The 17,094-nt window shown below is 39.4% G+C and overlaps 1 protein-coding gene across 1 annotated transcript in view; it reads right to left on the bottom strand.

Annotated features, from left to right (window-relative positions):
• Positions 1-462: 462 nt before the first annotated feature.
• Positions 463-17,094, bottom strand: part of FSIP1 (fibrous sheath interacting protein 1) — a 152,890-nt gene continuing 136,258 nt past the window's right edge. Inside the window, exons 10-11 of the mRNA XM_026651555.1 lie at positions 8,756-9,305; positions 463-497 (exon numbers count right to left, since the gene is read on the bottom strand). Coding sequence (XP_026507340.1) covers positions 463-497; positions 8,756-9,305 — 585 coding nt within the window. The remainder of the gene's footprint in view (positions 498-8,755; positions 9,306-17,094) is intronic.

The raw sequence follows: 17,094 nt of genomic DNA, 5'->3' as shown, positions 1-17,094 counted from the left end.
ACGATCACGTTCCTCGATCTGCTGGCAATGCCCCTACTTATACAGCCCAAAATGCCGTTAGCCTTCTTGGCAACAAGAGCACACTGTTGACTCATATCCAGCTTCTTGTCCACTGTGACTCCTAGGTCCTTTTCTGCAGAACTGCTACCTAGCCATTCGGTCCCTAGTCTGTAGCAGTGCATAGGATTCTTCCGTCCTAAGTGCAGGACTCTGCACTTGTCCTTGTTGAACCAGAAACTCAAGTAGAATATTTTTCCTTTAGAACTCAAACTGCAATGCGTGACAATAATAACTTTCTCTGTAAGAAGAAACTATTTCACAGTAATAATTATGGTACGCAGTGTATATATGCATGACGATTTCACTGTATTCACAGTCTGAAATGATCATGTATTAATGAAAAACACTGAAGCGTAGTTTACCAATGTTTTATAAAAATGACTGTAAGTTGGAATATGTATATTACTCTGCTGCCACATCTTCAATCTTCAGATCATCTGCACAAAAGAAGAAATCATACATGAATTGCTTGAAGGCCAATAATATTCACAAGTATAAACGAAAAAAGTAGTAACTGATTGTGATATACAATCTTCCTGAACACTAATAAGGCCAAAGAAAGCTGGGAATAAGAGCAGTCACTCATGCACATCTACTGATTGGACTCTCAAAATTGAGAAATATCAACTTTTGATGTACATGCCTGCATCTGTGGATAAGTTCGGCTTCTGTTTATCCCAATGGGCATCACATGTGCATCCAAGGGTATTTGACCATCTGCCTTTACCAGTTCTCGAGGGGAAGTAGCGACTTTACTCACCTCTCAATGATAACTGTAATCACTGTTCTCTTAATGTAAGCGCTTTTTTAGCTCTGAAAGTAATTTTGCATCATAGACCTCCATGTTATGATGTACTTGAAATTAAAACTCATACTGTTTTGGAAATAAACAACTAGCTTTATATTTCTGAATTATTTGAAAGTGTAACATTATCCACTACTTAACTTAAACCACCACAGAAGATGTCCAAGCTCATGAGCTAGATAGAGGTCTGAAATTTCAAAGAAGAAAATAGAAGGTTAGGCTGTAGAGCTCCAGTGACAGCTCTTTCCAGGTGAAAAGCTATCTCAAGAAATAGGCATCCAGAAGATAATCTGTATAAAGAGTTTGAGCAAGATAGCTAGTCACAGATGTATTTTAATAATTGTTATTAGAAGATTTATGGTACAAAAAACTTACATTATTTAATGATGCACACTCTCTCTGCAAAAGATTAATAATATAAAGAGAAATAAGTCTGGTATTATGTGACTGTAATCAATGTTAGGTGTTTTCTTTTTAATGCACTTGTGAAGGTACCTGTGTATTTATTTAGAAAGTCAGTGTTTTTGATCACATGGTCCTAGCAAACACTCCGCCTCCCAGACACCACCATTTCTCTGAAACCGTTGACTTTAATGGAGTTACTGTCAGCTGACCGGGATGAGGGCAGTCTAGCCTAGTGGTGGGAGCAGGCATCAGGAACCAAGGACCAAGATCAGAGCCGGAGTCAGTAGTCAGAAACCAGAGCCAAAGGTCAAACTCAGGAACTGGAGCAAGAAGGGTAGCAAGCAAGAAGGGATTCAAAGCAGGGACAGGACAGAGGAAAGGCTGGGTGCAAAGTAGAGGCAGCAGGAACACAGTAACACAGACACAGACACAGTTGTGGGCATAAGCACTGAGCAGCCAATAAGCTGCTGCTGGTTTAAGAGCCAGCCTACTGCCCCCTGCAGGTGGCGTGACCAATCAGGCAGCCTGCTACAGGCCAGATGTCTGGATGAGGCTGCCTGGAGACTAGCTCTGCTGCAGGCCCTGATTCCTGACAGTTACTCAGAATTTACACAGTCATATGAGAAAGCAGAATTTGGCCCATTTAGCTAATCTTCAACTTTCCTGCAGACCTGAAGACAACATTCTTCTTTTCATCAATTCTAGCAGCAGGGGCCCTATGCATAAAGAAGTCAAATCCAGCCAGTTCTGGTTAGTTGCCTGTTTTCTTGCCTTACCTGACACTCTATGCACTCACTGAAAAAGTGCAATAACAAATTCTCGATTTTGTGCCATAAATGGCAATGGATGCTTGAGTATTAAGATCTGATAATTACCTGCAAGTCTGTTAACTGGATTCTTTTTAATAGTACTAAATGTGTAAATCTTGCTAGGATTCTTCACTCTTCTTACAATGAAATTGTGTTTTTTAGGGAACTAAATGATGCGGGAAGTTATAGTATCTCTTGAAGTTAAACATCTTCATTTACTTTTTTGATCATGAGAGACAGTGAGGTGAAACAAGGTTCAACATTTCCATCTGAAAGCTAAATAAATGGATGACACCTCAAATTCCCGCAGGGAGTTTAAGCTACCAAATTTTAATAAAATTTCTCTGTGTGTCTATATTGCCTTCTAAATTGAAAGGGATTAATAAACCAACCTTATAACAAAAGGCCAAATTCTTGGTTGATCAACTGTAACTCCAAGCTTCGTGCCTGCATCTGGGGGGGCAGAATTTATCAGACACATTTCTCTATGAGATGACATTCTGTTTTACTGTTTTCTTCCAGATATTGAAGGATCTCAAGTATTTATGATATAGTTTAAGATTTTCTCTGCATTCTACAGATCAAAACATGCTCCATGTCTTAACTCTTGGGGGATATAAATTGACATTGATGTAACTGATTATTCCTCAGCACAGAGTACTTCTAAAATATCACAGTAAGCACTAAAATACCACAGTAAGATATTGTAAAATTCCTGGATCGCTGCAATCTGTATTTCTGCCTGCTTCAAGGGAGCTGATACTGTAAGATACTAGCATGTAAGATTCACTTGCCTGACAAAACAAGAAGGTCCACTGCAAATATTAAGGAACAGGTCAAAAGCAGACAAGAACCCCTAAGTATTTAAATAGCGATGAAGAAATATGAACAACTTCTGAGTTTTTCATTCAGTTTGCGGGATACTGTACAATATCTACTTCAGAAAGTGAATCTACAGGAATATATGTCAATGCTTTAGAGTACATCCATTCTCCAAAGGACTGTATTTTCTTAAATAATTTAAAGAAATAAGATGTGATGCAAAAGCTCAAAAAGACAATTTTTAAGAACTTGGATAAGCTTTTCCCTTCCCAAATAAGCTAAGATAAAATAGACTTTCTTGCCTCCTGCGCTCTGAAAGTCTCAGTGAACATCCCAAAGTAGATCTTATAAGAGAAATCTTATCTCTGACAAAACAATACAGCCTTCAATAGAAACGCGTGAGAGGTACAAATGTAAATACCGAAGGCCAATGCACATACCTTCTCCCAGAAGGTCTACAGGCCAATGCCCATGCTCTCCTGGCCTTGTAGGAAAGAGTAGAAACACTGCTAACTTCGTAAATTGTCTAAGTCCAAAACATTATCAAGGATTTTTAAATAAGTATCTTCCACAAAGACCCTATCTTTTAGAAAAGCATAATTACCACATACTAAACTTCCACAATACTAGGAATTATAGTCATACTACATTTAGCAGTATAGTACATTGCTAACTATATTAGGATTTTTTCATTGAAATTTATATATACACAGTGTGCTTTAGTAAAAAATATTAATGAGTCATGATAAATCTATTTTTTCTATCTTAGAGGGCAATGGATAACTCATGCATAATGGACCAAATATTGGACTTAAATAGCTTTGTTGGATGGAGTTCAATCCAGCTGCAAGGCCCAGCTTGAATTGTGTCACCTACTCAGATTCTCAGAAGTCAAATGTCCCAAAGAATAGTCCATGATTCTAAACCCCAGGCCTGAGTATTCGCTCTATTACACCAGCTTTACACTGGCATAACACCATTCACTTAAACAGTTACACTGAAGTAAAACCAGAGTAACAGAGTGAAGCATCAAGCTCCCACATCCAAACTGCCACATATGATGTTCCAGAGGTGTTTTGAGATGATAGAGAAGACAATGCTAGCATTGAGAGAGAGGCTGGCTTCCTCCTCAGCTGAGCAAGAACTGGGGAAACTGCATGATGGCCTGCAGAGGCTCTGAAATAAAGCTATCAGCCATTCCCATAGTAGTTTGGGGTATGTAAACATGCCTGACCTGTCTACAACCATGGCCATTAAGGTCTTACCCCTACCTTCCCTTGGATTTGCGGCTATGTGGCTAACCAGTGAAGTGGTCTGGTAGAATTTTTCACTATGTTTCCTATTTCCAAAAAAGTAAAACATACAATTATCCTTAGTGTGGTTCTTATATTAGGTGCAGTTTAAATATGTATACATAACATGATGCCACTATGGGGATGGCTCTTTTAAAAATAATTTAAAAAAACAACCCTGGAGCTTGGAATAAAGGATTAAGAAATCTGTTTAAATAAATATGGGTTGAAACTTTGAAAAGAAATGTATTAGCCAGAGATTGGAATCCACTGGAGTCTCCAAGGGTTTAATTCCTACAATAGTCAACATAATTTATCACATCTAGCTACTGGAGTAATACTGGGCTCATCAATATAATATTGAATAATTTCACAATCTTGATAAAGGTTATGAACTTCCAGTCATGGCCATGTACAAATGTTACAGCTACACATGATTTGTCTTTGCAGGAATCACTTTAGTCCTTTGGATAAATAATGGGATCTTCTCTTTAATGTTATATATATAATCAATAATAAACTGACAAAAATAATTAAAATACCTCACATTTATTTCTGAATTTTAAGTTCTACATGTATTTTAATGTCAGAATGGCACATCTGAAATACCCTCTATTGGCCTCAATTTATGGGGAACTGGAAAATGGATGAAAACTGATATTATAAATGTCTGAATTCTTTTTTTATACTTCCTTTCATTCTGCCCTACAGATCATCAGCTTTTCATGAGCCATATCCACTTGTTCCAATTACCTGACCAGAACCAATCTGATGAGTCTAAGGCCTGGTCTACACTGGGGGAGGCAGGGGGGTGGTGGTGAGCTAAGTTGATCTAAGTTACGCAACTTCAGCTATGAAAATAGCGTAGCTGAAGTCGATGTACTTAGAGCTACTTACTGCGGTGTCTTCACTGCGGTAGGTCGACTGCTGACGCTCCCCCGTCGACTCCGCCTACACTTCTTGTTCCGGTGGAGTACCGGAGTTGACGGGAGAGCGCTCGGCGGTCGACTTACTGCGTCTTCACTAGACGCAATAAATCAACCCCCACTGGATCGATCGCTCCGGAGGTAAGTGTAGACATGCCCAAAGACGCATGTGACAGTAGGTAAATGTGAAGAGGCTTTTCATTATGAAAAACTGAACCACAAAAGTTTGGGCCGAAAAATCTCTGCTACTTACCTACTTTCTTTCAAAGTATTTGATAAACAAAACAGGTTGGTAAATAACTATGTGCATTTAAACTTTACATATTTTAAAGTGTATATAGCTGAATATTGTTCAACAATTAAAGAAACAAAGAATAAATATATCAGACAATGTTGTGCTGACATAGTGAACTATCATGACACAAAGACCCTTATATTATTATTAAGGCTACGTTTTAATCATGGGTATTTTTAGTAAAAGTCATGGACAGGTCACGAGCAGTAAACAAAAATTCATGGCCCGTGACTTGTCCATGACTCTTACTATATACCCCTGACTAAAACTTGGTGGGGGGCGTGCCTTGGGAGGGTGGGCCTGGGGGTGCCGCGAGTGCTGTGGGGGACGGCCCGGGGGGCACTGTGGGTACTGGGGAGGGGGATGCGGCTCGCAGCCACCACAGGTGTTGGGGGAGTCGTGGTCCTGGGGGCGCCTCAGGTGCTGGGGCGGGGGGTGCGGTTGGTGGGGCTGGAGCAGGCTCCCTACCTGGCTCCTGGGAAGCGGTGGCCCCAGCTCCTAGTTCCACGTGCTGTCTCCGCTCCGCCTCAAGCCCCAGTTCTACAGCTTCCATTGGCTGGAAACTGCAGCCAATGAGAGCAGCAGGGGTGGTGCCTGTGGGCGGAGTCAGCACATGAAGCTAGGAGCTGAGGGAGGAGAGTTGCTGTCACCCTTCCAGGGAACTCCCCCACCTCGGGTAAGCAACACCCTGCACCCCAATCCCCAGTCCTGAGCCCTCCCCACACTCAAACTCCTACTGCTGGGGGGTCGGGCCGAGACTGCCCCAGCAGCGGCCAATGAGCCTGACCCAGGGGCTGCCCAAGTTGCTCAGGCAGTCCCCGGGCCAGACGCACCAGCCACTGCAGAAGTCACGGAGGTGACAGAAAGTCACAGAATCCATGACTTGGTGACCTCCATGACAAATGTGGAGCCTTAATGTAATAAATCTAACAACGTAATTCTATAGACTTCAACGCTTTAGCATGTGATGTTCTACATGGGAAAATTACTTACCAGGTGTTTGTTTTGTTATGATCTCCTCTTTTCCCTACTCTGCAAGAAAGAGACCTCAAATTATGCTAGTATGGCTCCAACGTCCTATCAGGAAGCAGGAACTAAGTGAAATTGCTAGTCTCACAGCCCTATATAAGATAACGGTTCATCTGCAAATTTTGTCACCTCAGTGTTTACCCCTTTTTCCAGATCATTTGTGACTATCTTGAACAGCACTGGTCCCAGTACAAATCTCTGGGGGAAACCACTATTTACTCCTTCCATTCTGAAAACTGACCATTTAATCTTACCCTTTCTTTCCTATCTTTTAACCAGTTACCAATCCAGGAGAGGACCTACCCTCTGAAAGTCCAAGTTCACTCTATCCACTGGATCACCCTTGTCCACATGTTTGTTGACACCCCCCCCCCAAAGAATTCTAATAGATTTGTGTGGAACAATGTCTCTTTACAAAAGCTGTGTTGACTCTTATCCAACAAATCGCGTTCATCTATGTGATCATTCTGTTCTTAAAATTTTGTAAAGAAGGCTATTTGCTTCCTGGCTTGTCATCTCTGGTTTGTCCTTCTCTGATCTCTTCTCTCTGTCATCCTTACACCTGCCATTATCGTATTTCTTTTGAGAAGGAAAGGGGAGAAAGAACTTGCAGAGTTGTCTCTCCATGCTTCCAGGATGAGGTGGTAAGATAAGACTGGGGTGTGGTAAGCAGGGTCTTCTCTCTGCAGGCTCAGTTTTTGACAGTCTTTCTTACCTCCTCATTCCTGATATGTGGAGTGATAACAGTATAAAGTGAGGCATCATTTTTACAGAATGGGGAAGCAGAATAATGTGCAATCAAAGCAACCATTATAATCAGAGCTCAAAAATGCTACTGCAATAAGGAGGTGTGACGGTGCTCTGCTAAATTATACCTGAATCCAAATTTGGAAGTGATTAGATATATAATGACAATAATTAGTAAATGATGAAGTCTAATTTAGTAAATTAAAGAGGATTTTGTTAAATTACAATATAACCAAACTATCTCGATTTATCACAGACTCTGTAACATTAACAATGTTTTATCAATCTGATGCAATTTTAATCTAGCAATGATGTATAGATATGTGCCTAGCTGATTTATTAGAACACAGTTCTTTTTTTAAAAAAAGAGGGGTGACTCACACAGCTATTAGGCTAAAAATCTGAATTTGGATTTTTATTAAAATATCATAATACAAACATTTTGCATCAGTAAAAGAAATTAGAAATGTGGACACACCTAAAATTTTATAGTAATATATAGTCTCTATTTAACTCTGCACTGGGTGATATGTACAAGTCTGTCTTTACTGAATGTAAACAACAAAAACCAATATATAGAATACCAATATGTATATTTAGTATACTTTTAGACCATGTGCATGCTGTCAGCATACAGAGTTGAAGTGCTGTAAGCAATTCGGATTAATTTTTCTTATATTTAGATCATGATATCATTTTATTTTATTTTTTAAGTATGGAGCTTGTCATATCAGAGAAACAACTCAATAGATATATGTTGGGACTCGTGTGAATTAGCCTGGAAACTAGTATGAGAATATATGTTCTCCAGAAACAGACAGGAAGTTCAAGAAGAAGAAAAGAAACGACAGGTTTTACTATTATAAAAAAATATTACATGTGTATCTAGCATTATTTTCCCATTGAGAGTATTAATCACAATCAATACTATCAAGTATCAGGGTGAAGCCATGTTAGTCTGTATCCACAAAAACAACAAGGAGTCCGGTGGCACCTTAAAGACTAACAGATTTATTTGGGCATACGCTTTCATGGGTAAAAATCCTCACTTCTTCAGCTGCATGGAGTGAAAGTTACAGATGCAGGCATTATACACATGAAGAGAAGGGAGTACTCTTTGATACTATTGATAGTATAATCAATATAATAAGATTCCAGGATTGTCACTCTGAAGCGATAGAAACAGCTACAAGCATGATTGAGGGCTCTTTTTGTTCAGAATATCACCAGGTTGAATCCTCACTGGGTTTTGCAATCTGTTACCATCAATTTTTAAGTTCTCAGCCATTTTGACTTTATGAATGATACCCATGTGACAGCATGGGCTTTCAGCTACTAGTATTTCATAAAACTATTTATTGGGGGGGGGGGGGAATTACATCAGAGCAAGAATTTTGAAAAACAGTTTGCGTGTGTTATTTTTGGCATGGTTTTATGCTTTATAAAAGTACTTTGTTGCCCCACCACTATAATTGTACTGCATTAGTGAATACCTTTGGTGAGAACCTGCTTCTTTTGTTCATCTTAATCAAAAGCCTATTCTAAATGGTTGTTAAGAGCCTCACCTCCTCTGGTCTGCAATGGTATGCTGGGAATGTCAGCTTCTGTGGATAGCTCATTGTTCATGCTGATGCAATAAAATAGTTCATCCAAGAAAGAGGGTTTTTTCAATCTTTTTGCGCTGAGTGCTCTTGACATAAAGTAACCTTCAGTATTATTCTTATTCTCCATCTCCTGTGAACTTTCTAGGTCATCAGGTTCTTCTATTTGGGCCACAGAATCATGATTTGATGAATGACTAATGGCCAAAGCTTTACTGAGATAGTAGCCACAGGTTTCACTCTCTGCACTTTCACATATACTTTTATCTTCAATACCTGCCCTCTCCTGAGCTGTTAACTTCACCACACTACGGGCTTCATCTAACAGTTTGGATAGAGTAGACCTGGAGAGCAGGGTGGAGTCTTGAGTTGCGTAACAAGAGGGACTTATTCCATCAGAAAGAGATTCCTGTAATTCTGAGTCAGTAACATTGCTTATTGTTCTTGGGAACTGCATACATTCTTCCAGAAGAGTCACAAGCTGCCCTTCAGAGAGACAAGGTAGTTCTTCAGGCTGGAAAAAACAAGCAAAAATTTCTTCCTGTCAAAATATAACAATTAATAAAACCATCACAAAAGAGTTTGGCAGACACAAAAGAATGAATAGGACTCTTGAACATTGATGATGTTATTTTGGGGGTTTCCTGAGTTTAAATATGCTTACATGTAATTATACTACTTATTAAACTGTTCCAAAAGGTGTGAGATAGATTAGACACTGAAACTTGTTAAGGAGGCCTGCTGTACACCAGGCACTTAATGGAGAGGCCTTTCATTTCACCTACAATCTCACACAAGACTTCGTATTATTAAAGATAAAAGCACAGTTGTTTACTTACTAAGTTAAACAGTTTAGTGACTTTTTAAAAATATAATATTTCCTTGTTGATTTCAGGGCTCTAGTCTCTTTCAATTATCAAGAGAAACAGAATACATAGCTGAAAGATCCATAGTAATTTGGATGATATATTTGGAGCTCTTACACCCATGTATCCCTTTTTCAGTCAATTTCTTATACTAACAATGAGGGGGCAGTTACGTTAGACAGGGCTTATGATGCAGAAGTTCAGTCATCACAACCTTTAATGCTCCTGTGTAACAGAGCAGAGCAACACCACACAATGGTGTAAGGCAGGTACTGAAGAAGACTTTTCCAGCTGAAACTACAGGGAGTTTATTAGGTAGCCAAAGTGTAGATACTCAAAGAGCAATTTGGCCAGAGTATCAGGGGTAACAAAATATTACTTTTACAAAAAGTATAATTTTTTTTTTTTTAAAGATCACAATTGATCAGGGCCTCAGTTTTACCTGACATCCAAACATGATGGGCCAGATGATCAACTGATGATTTCAATACAGCTACACCAATGTATACTACCTGGAGATCTGGCCCACTACAAAACCTCCAACACCACAAACCATGCTGGAGCATTGATCCAGCACTGACTCAGAGAACAGTGCCACCTACCAGCATCAGCACCATTTCCTGCAGTACCTGGCTTTTTTCTACAGGACTCTTATCCAAGTATTGACCTAACATGACACTGCTTACTTTATGTGATGTGATGAGATCACAGCCCAAAGGGGCATAGTTGCATGGTGGGATGCAGGGGTGCAGTGGGATTAGGGCCTGGTGCTGAACAGGGGTTGAGCACCCCCAGAGAAAATTAGAAGCCAGCGCCTGTGCTACTCAGCACTGGTGAAGCCTCAGCTGGAGTACTGTGTTCAGTTCTTGACATCACAATTTAGGAAAGATGTGAACAAATTGGAGAAAGTGCAGAGGAAAGCAACAAAAATGAGAAAAGGTTTAGAAAACCTGACCAATGAGGAAAGGTTGATTAAAAAAACTGTGCATGTTTAGTCTTGAGAAAAGAAGACTGGGGGTTGGGGGGGAACCTGTTAACAGTCTTCAAATAAAGGCTATTATAAAGAGGACTGTGATCAATTATTCTCCATGTCCACTGAAAGCAGGACAAGAAATAATTGACAATCTGCAGCAAGGAAGATTTAGGTTAGGTATTAGGAAAAACTTTCTAACTATAATGGTAGTTAAGTTCTGGAATAGGCTTCCAAGAGAGGCTGTGGAATTGCAGGCTTTTAAGAACAGTTTGGACAAACACCTGTCAGGGATGGTCCAGGATATTTGGTCCTGCCTCAGTGCAGGGAGCTGGACTTGAGGATTTTTTGAGGTCCTTTCCAGCCCTACATTTCTATGATTTTATAGTGCTTTTGTACATTTAAAGCTCCTAGATAGTATCATATGAAGTTAGTTTTAGAATCTTGAGTTAGGTAAAGTGTAGATGACTAAGAGGTACATGAACAGGATGGTGGCCTAATTCCTCTGAGGTCAAGGGGGATTAGTAATTTCTCATCTGTTTACGGGGCCTCCGAGTTATTCAGGGATGATGGGGCTCACCTATCTGATTGGGGAGCTGACACATTTCTGGCCAGCATTAAAGAAGATGTCAGTAAATGTCTAGGACCCTGGCCAGCAATGGGGAGAGGCCAGCCAAATTAATTGCTGGCTCCCCCTTGAGGTAAATGTCCAGTGCAGGTATTCCATAGAGAATGGATACAGACAGAAAGGATAGGTAAAGGATTTTAAGGAGGCACTTTTTAAAGGAGCAGAGAAAAAGGAAGGGGATTGACTCCTTGCTGTACCAGTCATTGCAGCCCCTAACACTTTATGACCCCCCTTAACCCTCCTAAGAGAGGGAGAGGGTGGCAGGATCTGAGCAGTGGGTTGGCTGGGATCAGAATGGAAAAGGGGGAGGGCTAATGGCAGCCCCTGAGTATATGGAAATGATTATGGAATTACCTGAACTGTACAATTTTTATCAGCTGAGTACTACCAGATATTTAAAAATAAAGTTGTGGCCTAATTAAAACCACATCCAGTCCCTCCTGTCCTTCTTCCAGCATAGCTGGACAATGACCCTGTCATCTACTCACAAATTTGGGACAGGTGGTCAGTACTGAAATCAGAGCAAAGAGGCTGCTCTTAGTGTCCATTCAAGCACTAGCTTTGGAAATTCTATTTAGAGAAGTCTGAATAACAGGGGGAAAAGATGGGAATATACTTACATTAAATGTATTGTTTATATGAAACCACATCAGCACTTTAATACCTGAGATTATATAGAAAGTTGATACAATATAATATTTGTATATGTAAAAAAAATAATTATTTTATGGTTAACTGTACACTTTTAGGAGGCTCAATACTTGGAATCAACAGTAAATTCTTAGGATGACACTAAATTCCAGTTCTTCTAACTTTCATTGTCCTCACTGTAATGTACTTACAAAACCTCATTAAACAGACAAAACATTTACAGAGATACTATTTTAATAACATATAAATGCATCATATTCATATTATTCAGAATATAGAAACCACATACTAGACAAGGCAAAATGATCTATGAAGTCTGATTCCTATTATAATTGGAAAAGCTCCAATTGTTCTTGCTAATTTTTAATAGGGCACTGAATCCCATTCAATTGCTAGGCTTTTTACTGCTAATGGTCCAAGAAACTAATTCCTAGCCTGGAGTCCTGGATGCCTGTTAATGACCTTTCCAGCAGGAATCTATTTATGTGTGCAGCTAGTTCTCCTGACCCCAGTTGCCTTTCTCTACCTGAGGGTCTTTTGTGTTTAGCTGAATTCCTCAGAGGCATGGGTCTATAGGATAAATCTTACTGCATGTGGTAGGAATGCACACTTGTACTTATTTTGTGTACAGACCTGCTGTGACTCTGGGCTTACAAGTTCAAAGCATTAGGAATGTTTTCAATTTCTATACAGTAATGGAGACAGACTACTAAATGCATTCTCTATATTAGAAAAAAAGACACAAAGGAATATTTAAGCCTTTTTGTTTTGTGATGTGATATATTTTTGTTGTTCACCTTGGAGGTACTACAGTTAACTGCTGTGACTATGTCTCTGAAGTTGTTCAGTTTGATTCCTTAAAATTGTTGGAGATGTATTTTAACTGTAATGCAATGTCAAATGTACGGTTTGTAATCTGTTCTGAAATAATCTTCTCCCTTCCTGCTGAAAGGAATCCATTACAAGAGTGCAATAACCTACTGAAACAACAATCTGGCTTTTGACATATCAGCACTGGTATCATTTGGAAGTTTTAAATAGTTATTTACTAAATGATAAATAGCACTTTAAGTGCATAGCTCTACCATATCACCGACAAGGCAATCCTTGCCCTGTACCTTTCCATTTAGCATTTCACACCAACACGCCCTATCAACAGCCAGGCAATGCCATACATTACCCTCCCTCCTCAATAATCACACATTTGTCAGTCAACACCACTCATTAGGATATTTGTTTAATCTAATACATTGCATACAAAAACAAATGGAGACAGTTTATTATTAAATGTGAATGATTTGCCTGAAGTTTTCCAAAACACATTAAGGCCCAGGCCCTGCAAACACTTACACACATGCTTAACTTTGGGCAAGTAAGTAGCATTTCTGAAGTCAGCACAGGACTGGGGTTTACAAAACTTGAAAATTGGTTTTAAGTTGCTGGGTCTTATGCTGATCAGAGTCATATGTTAATTCTGAAGTGCAATTGCCAGTTGCCCGTTATGTCTTTCTGCTTTTTTTTATAAACACTAAGAACACAGGAAAAAGATTAAAGGGAAAAAAATTAGTCTGACATCTGTGAGGTTAATTCTAATAGGAGATGTAACAAAGACTGCTAAAAAGAATGGGCCGCCAATATAGCTAAACAAGGGTTAATCTGGCCCAGAGTCTCCACTAATTTTGTGCCATTAAAAAAATTAAGGAATGAAGCCAGACAGAATAACTTGAAACATTTATTTTGTTATTTGTAATCCAATTTGCAAATTTTAATGATGCTAAAACTATTATTATTCTAAAGTGTCTACTCTACTGAAATGCTGCTCAGTTAAAATTTAAGGACAACAATTAAAACATCATGAAACGCAGCATATGGAAACTAAATAAAATACTAACAAGCCACAGTACAAAGATATATTTACATCTGAAAAGAAATCAATTAGAGCTACACAAAGGTTTGCATCCATTCATGCAAATAGCAGTTTTCAGCATTACACCTGGTTCATGAAGAATCCAACTAACTGAGTAGCAGGTGCAACTTGTCTTAGAATCATAGAATATCGGGGTTGGAAGGGACCTCAGGAGGTCATCTAGTCCAACCCCCTGCTCAAAGCAGGACCAATCCCCAGACAGATTTTTGCCCCAGATCCCTAAATGGCCCCCTCAAGGATTGAACTCACAACCCTGGGTTTAGCAGACCAATGCTCAAATCACTGAGTAACCTGACAAGACACTCAGCTTCCAGAGGCAGAGAGAGTACTCTGAATTAGCTAGAAGAAAACTAGCCAATTTCCTTCACACAATTTGAGAGGAGTGATTAAAAAAAGACAGAAAAATAAATTGAGATATAAGGATCCTGGGTAATATTAACCATCATTCAACAGCCAGGGGTATCAAGCCATTAGGGGTGGATAGAGGTATGGATGGAATTGTTCTACTACAACATTTTCCAGGGAAAAATAAAAGAGCACTGGGATAAAAGAGAAGGTTGTGCATAACTCCTGATGCATGTAGGAAACTTTCCTCTGTGAGTTCTCTCTTTCTGCCCATCTGTTATTCTCCTTCCTACATGTTAGTCCCTTCACCCTTTTCTAGTTTCTGCACTGTATCCCTTATGCTCTTTACTTGTGCTATTAGCAGAAAGTGAACATGTCTAATATCCCATTATCTGAAGATGCTTCTGGGAGCAGAAGAGCAGCAGAGAAACAATGGAGGGGGTGAGAAAGTTGAAGGGAGGAGGGGAATGACAGAAAAAGGAAGACAAGAGGATTAGTGGGGATCTTATAACACTATTGGTCAAAGGGGAATGTCAACTTGCAGTGTCCTATTTTCATGGGCTCAATATCAGCAAGGTGACCAGCAGCTTTCAGAACCACAACAAAGTGAGTGTTGAAGGGTAGGTGGCTGATGGAAGATGTGAAGGCTTCCCAGGGGAAAACAACCTAGAAACAGTCAAAAATTAAGAAGTGAAAACAGCCTAAAAGCTTCATTTTGTTAGTAGTTTGGGAAGTAGGGGTGGGCGGGGGGTGGTGCTGAAGAGATATCAATAAAAAGTTACTTTCCTTGTTTTCCTTTGGTGGGGGTAGAGCAAGATTCAGGTGAAATTAGTGGCCTTGATAGGGATGTTGGTTTGTGTAATTTTGTTAACATTTACAAGATCAATGCAGATAAAACAAGGAGAGACAGAAGAGTGAAAAAATAAAGGGAAGTCAGCTACCCAAACTTTGTGACAACAAAGGCTACTTGGGTAACTGTGCTCATAGCCTGAAAGCTGAAACTAATTTCTGTCTTTTTATCTATCTACACACACAGTAATTAAAAATGAATATACTTGTGACAGCCTGTACCCTTATGTTCACCCTTTTTACAAAACTAACAAATTTTGTACAAAGTGCCTTGTGAGGAATCATTTGAAAACCCATAAGCTGCTGAACATTATTGTCCCAGTAAAATATGTGTAGCAACATTGTAGGTAAAGTTATAAAATTCTACTATATATGACATGTTCCAAGTTTGGGAAACAGCTTCAAACCAGTTCCCCGGAGACAAACGGCTGGCCAACACCTCAGCCAGCTGTCAACATAATCAAATGGATTATCACCTGGTTAAGCAGTCATTCCTTGGCAGGAAGGGTGTGAGTGAGAAATTTACATCTTGGAAATGGAACAGCTGGAGGTTCCTGTGCAAAGAGATTTTCTGTCGCCTGAACTTCAGCTGGAAATGATTTTCAAAGAGGAAAATAACTATAAGAAGTGAGAACAGAGGATACAAGTCATCTCTCGTCCCTTTGTCTCTGTCCACAGCATCTACAATGACTGAAGGATAAGGAAAGGAGCATTGGACTGGGTGAGGGGATCCAGGCTGAAAGGCATCCAGCCAGTAAGGCTGCAAAAGCATGTGGTGAGAGAGACTTTTTGCTTTGAATTCACTTAGCCTGTTAGATATTAATTGCATTTTACCTTTTATTTCCTTGTAACCAAATTCTGATTGTTTTATCTGAACCAGTGTGTTTGCATTGAAGTGTTTTGGAAAGTCTATTTGAGATTTGTGCTCTTAATAAACTGACAGACTTTCTATGAGCTTGTATTGGCCTCGAGGGTAGTGGGCAGTACAAGACACACACTTCTGAGGATTAGTCAGGGACCGGAAATTTGCTGGTGTCACTCTCCAATATAATTTAGGAGTGGCTGGCTAGAGCACTCACATAATACAGCTGGGAGTAATTTATATGCTGGAGGCTGTGTGGGGGCAGACCAGGAGTGGCTGTTTTCAAAGTGGAGCAGTGTAAAAGACACCCCAGGCTGGAGAATTGAGGGGACACAGCTGTTCAACATTCCAGATTGTACTCTGGGTAATGTCACAATACTAATCATAGTATCCGATGTTACTTTATCTTCCTCAAAAAACAGAAATTTGTTTGAGTTGGCAAGTAATGAAACCCTGCACTTGATCATCTTTGGCCTCACTCTGCAGCTACAGGGAGAGTTTAGCAGCTAGACACACACAGTGATGCCACAAGAGGGAAAAAAAAATAAAAAGAAAGCTAATGTGTCTTTAAAAATGGTTTCCTCTGATTTGGAACTGCAGACTCTAAAATAACAAACAATCATATGGTATTACTCCAGGGCAGAGTTAAGGTTGTTTGGGTGCCTTATCTGTGCATTTCTTACCTTATTGTATTTGGATTTGTTTTAAGTGTAACCTTAACTTTAAATTTCCTGGGTCTTTAAATGCTTTGTGTTGGGATAATTACAACATCCCTGTAATGTTTTTTGCCATTAAGTTACTGATGCACACTCTCAACCTCAACTCCTTAATATAGTTTTTTGGAAATTTGGAAATTTCTGGAAATTATATAAAGTGTTATAAATGGCTGCATACTATAGCCAAAATTTTCAAATGTGGGTGCCTAAATCTGTATTTACGTACAGAGTATGGATTTAGGTGGCTAACTTTAGGCACCCAAGTCTGAAAATGCTGTGTATGCATACAGTTCCCTAGTCTCCTACCAGCTCTTTATATATTGATCAAATAGCTTCTGTACTTACAGATTTTTCAACATAGTATTTTTCACAATTTTCTCTGTTTATAGGAGAATGGTTTGCAGTGGTTCCTTATACTGGGAATGCTTCATTTTCATTAATTGAACCAACTATAACATTTGTGACCTTGATAGTGTATGGCATAATCTC

This window comes from Terrapene carolina, unplaced genomic scaffold (genome assembly GCF_002925995.2).
Source record: "Terrapene carolina triunguis isolate 2854851 unplaced genomic scaffold, T_m_triunguis-2.0 Scaffold96, whole genome shotgun sequence".
Classification (NCBI taxonomy): Eukaryota; Metazoa; Chordata; order Testudines; family Emydidae; genus Terrapene; species Terrapene triunguis.
This window is presented reverse-complemented; position numbering and strand designations above follow the sequence as displayed.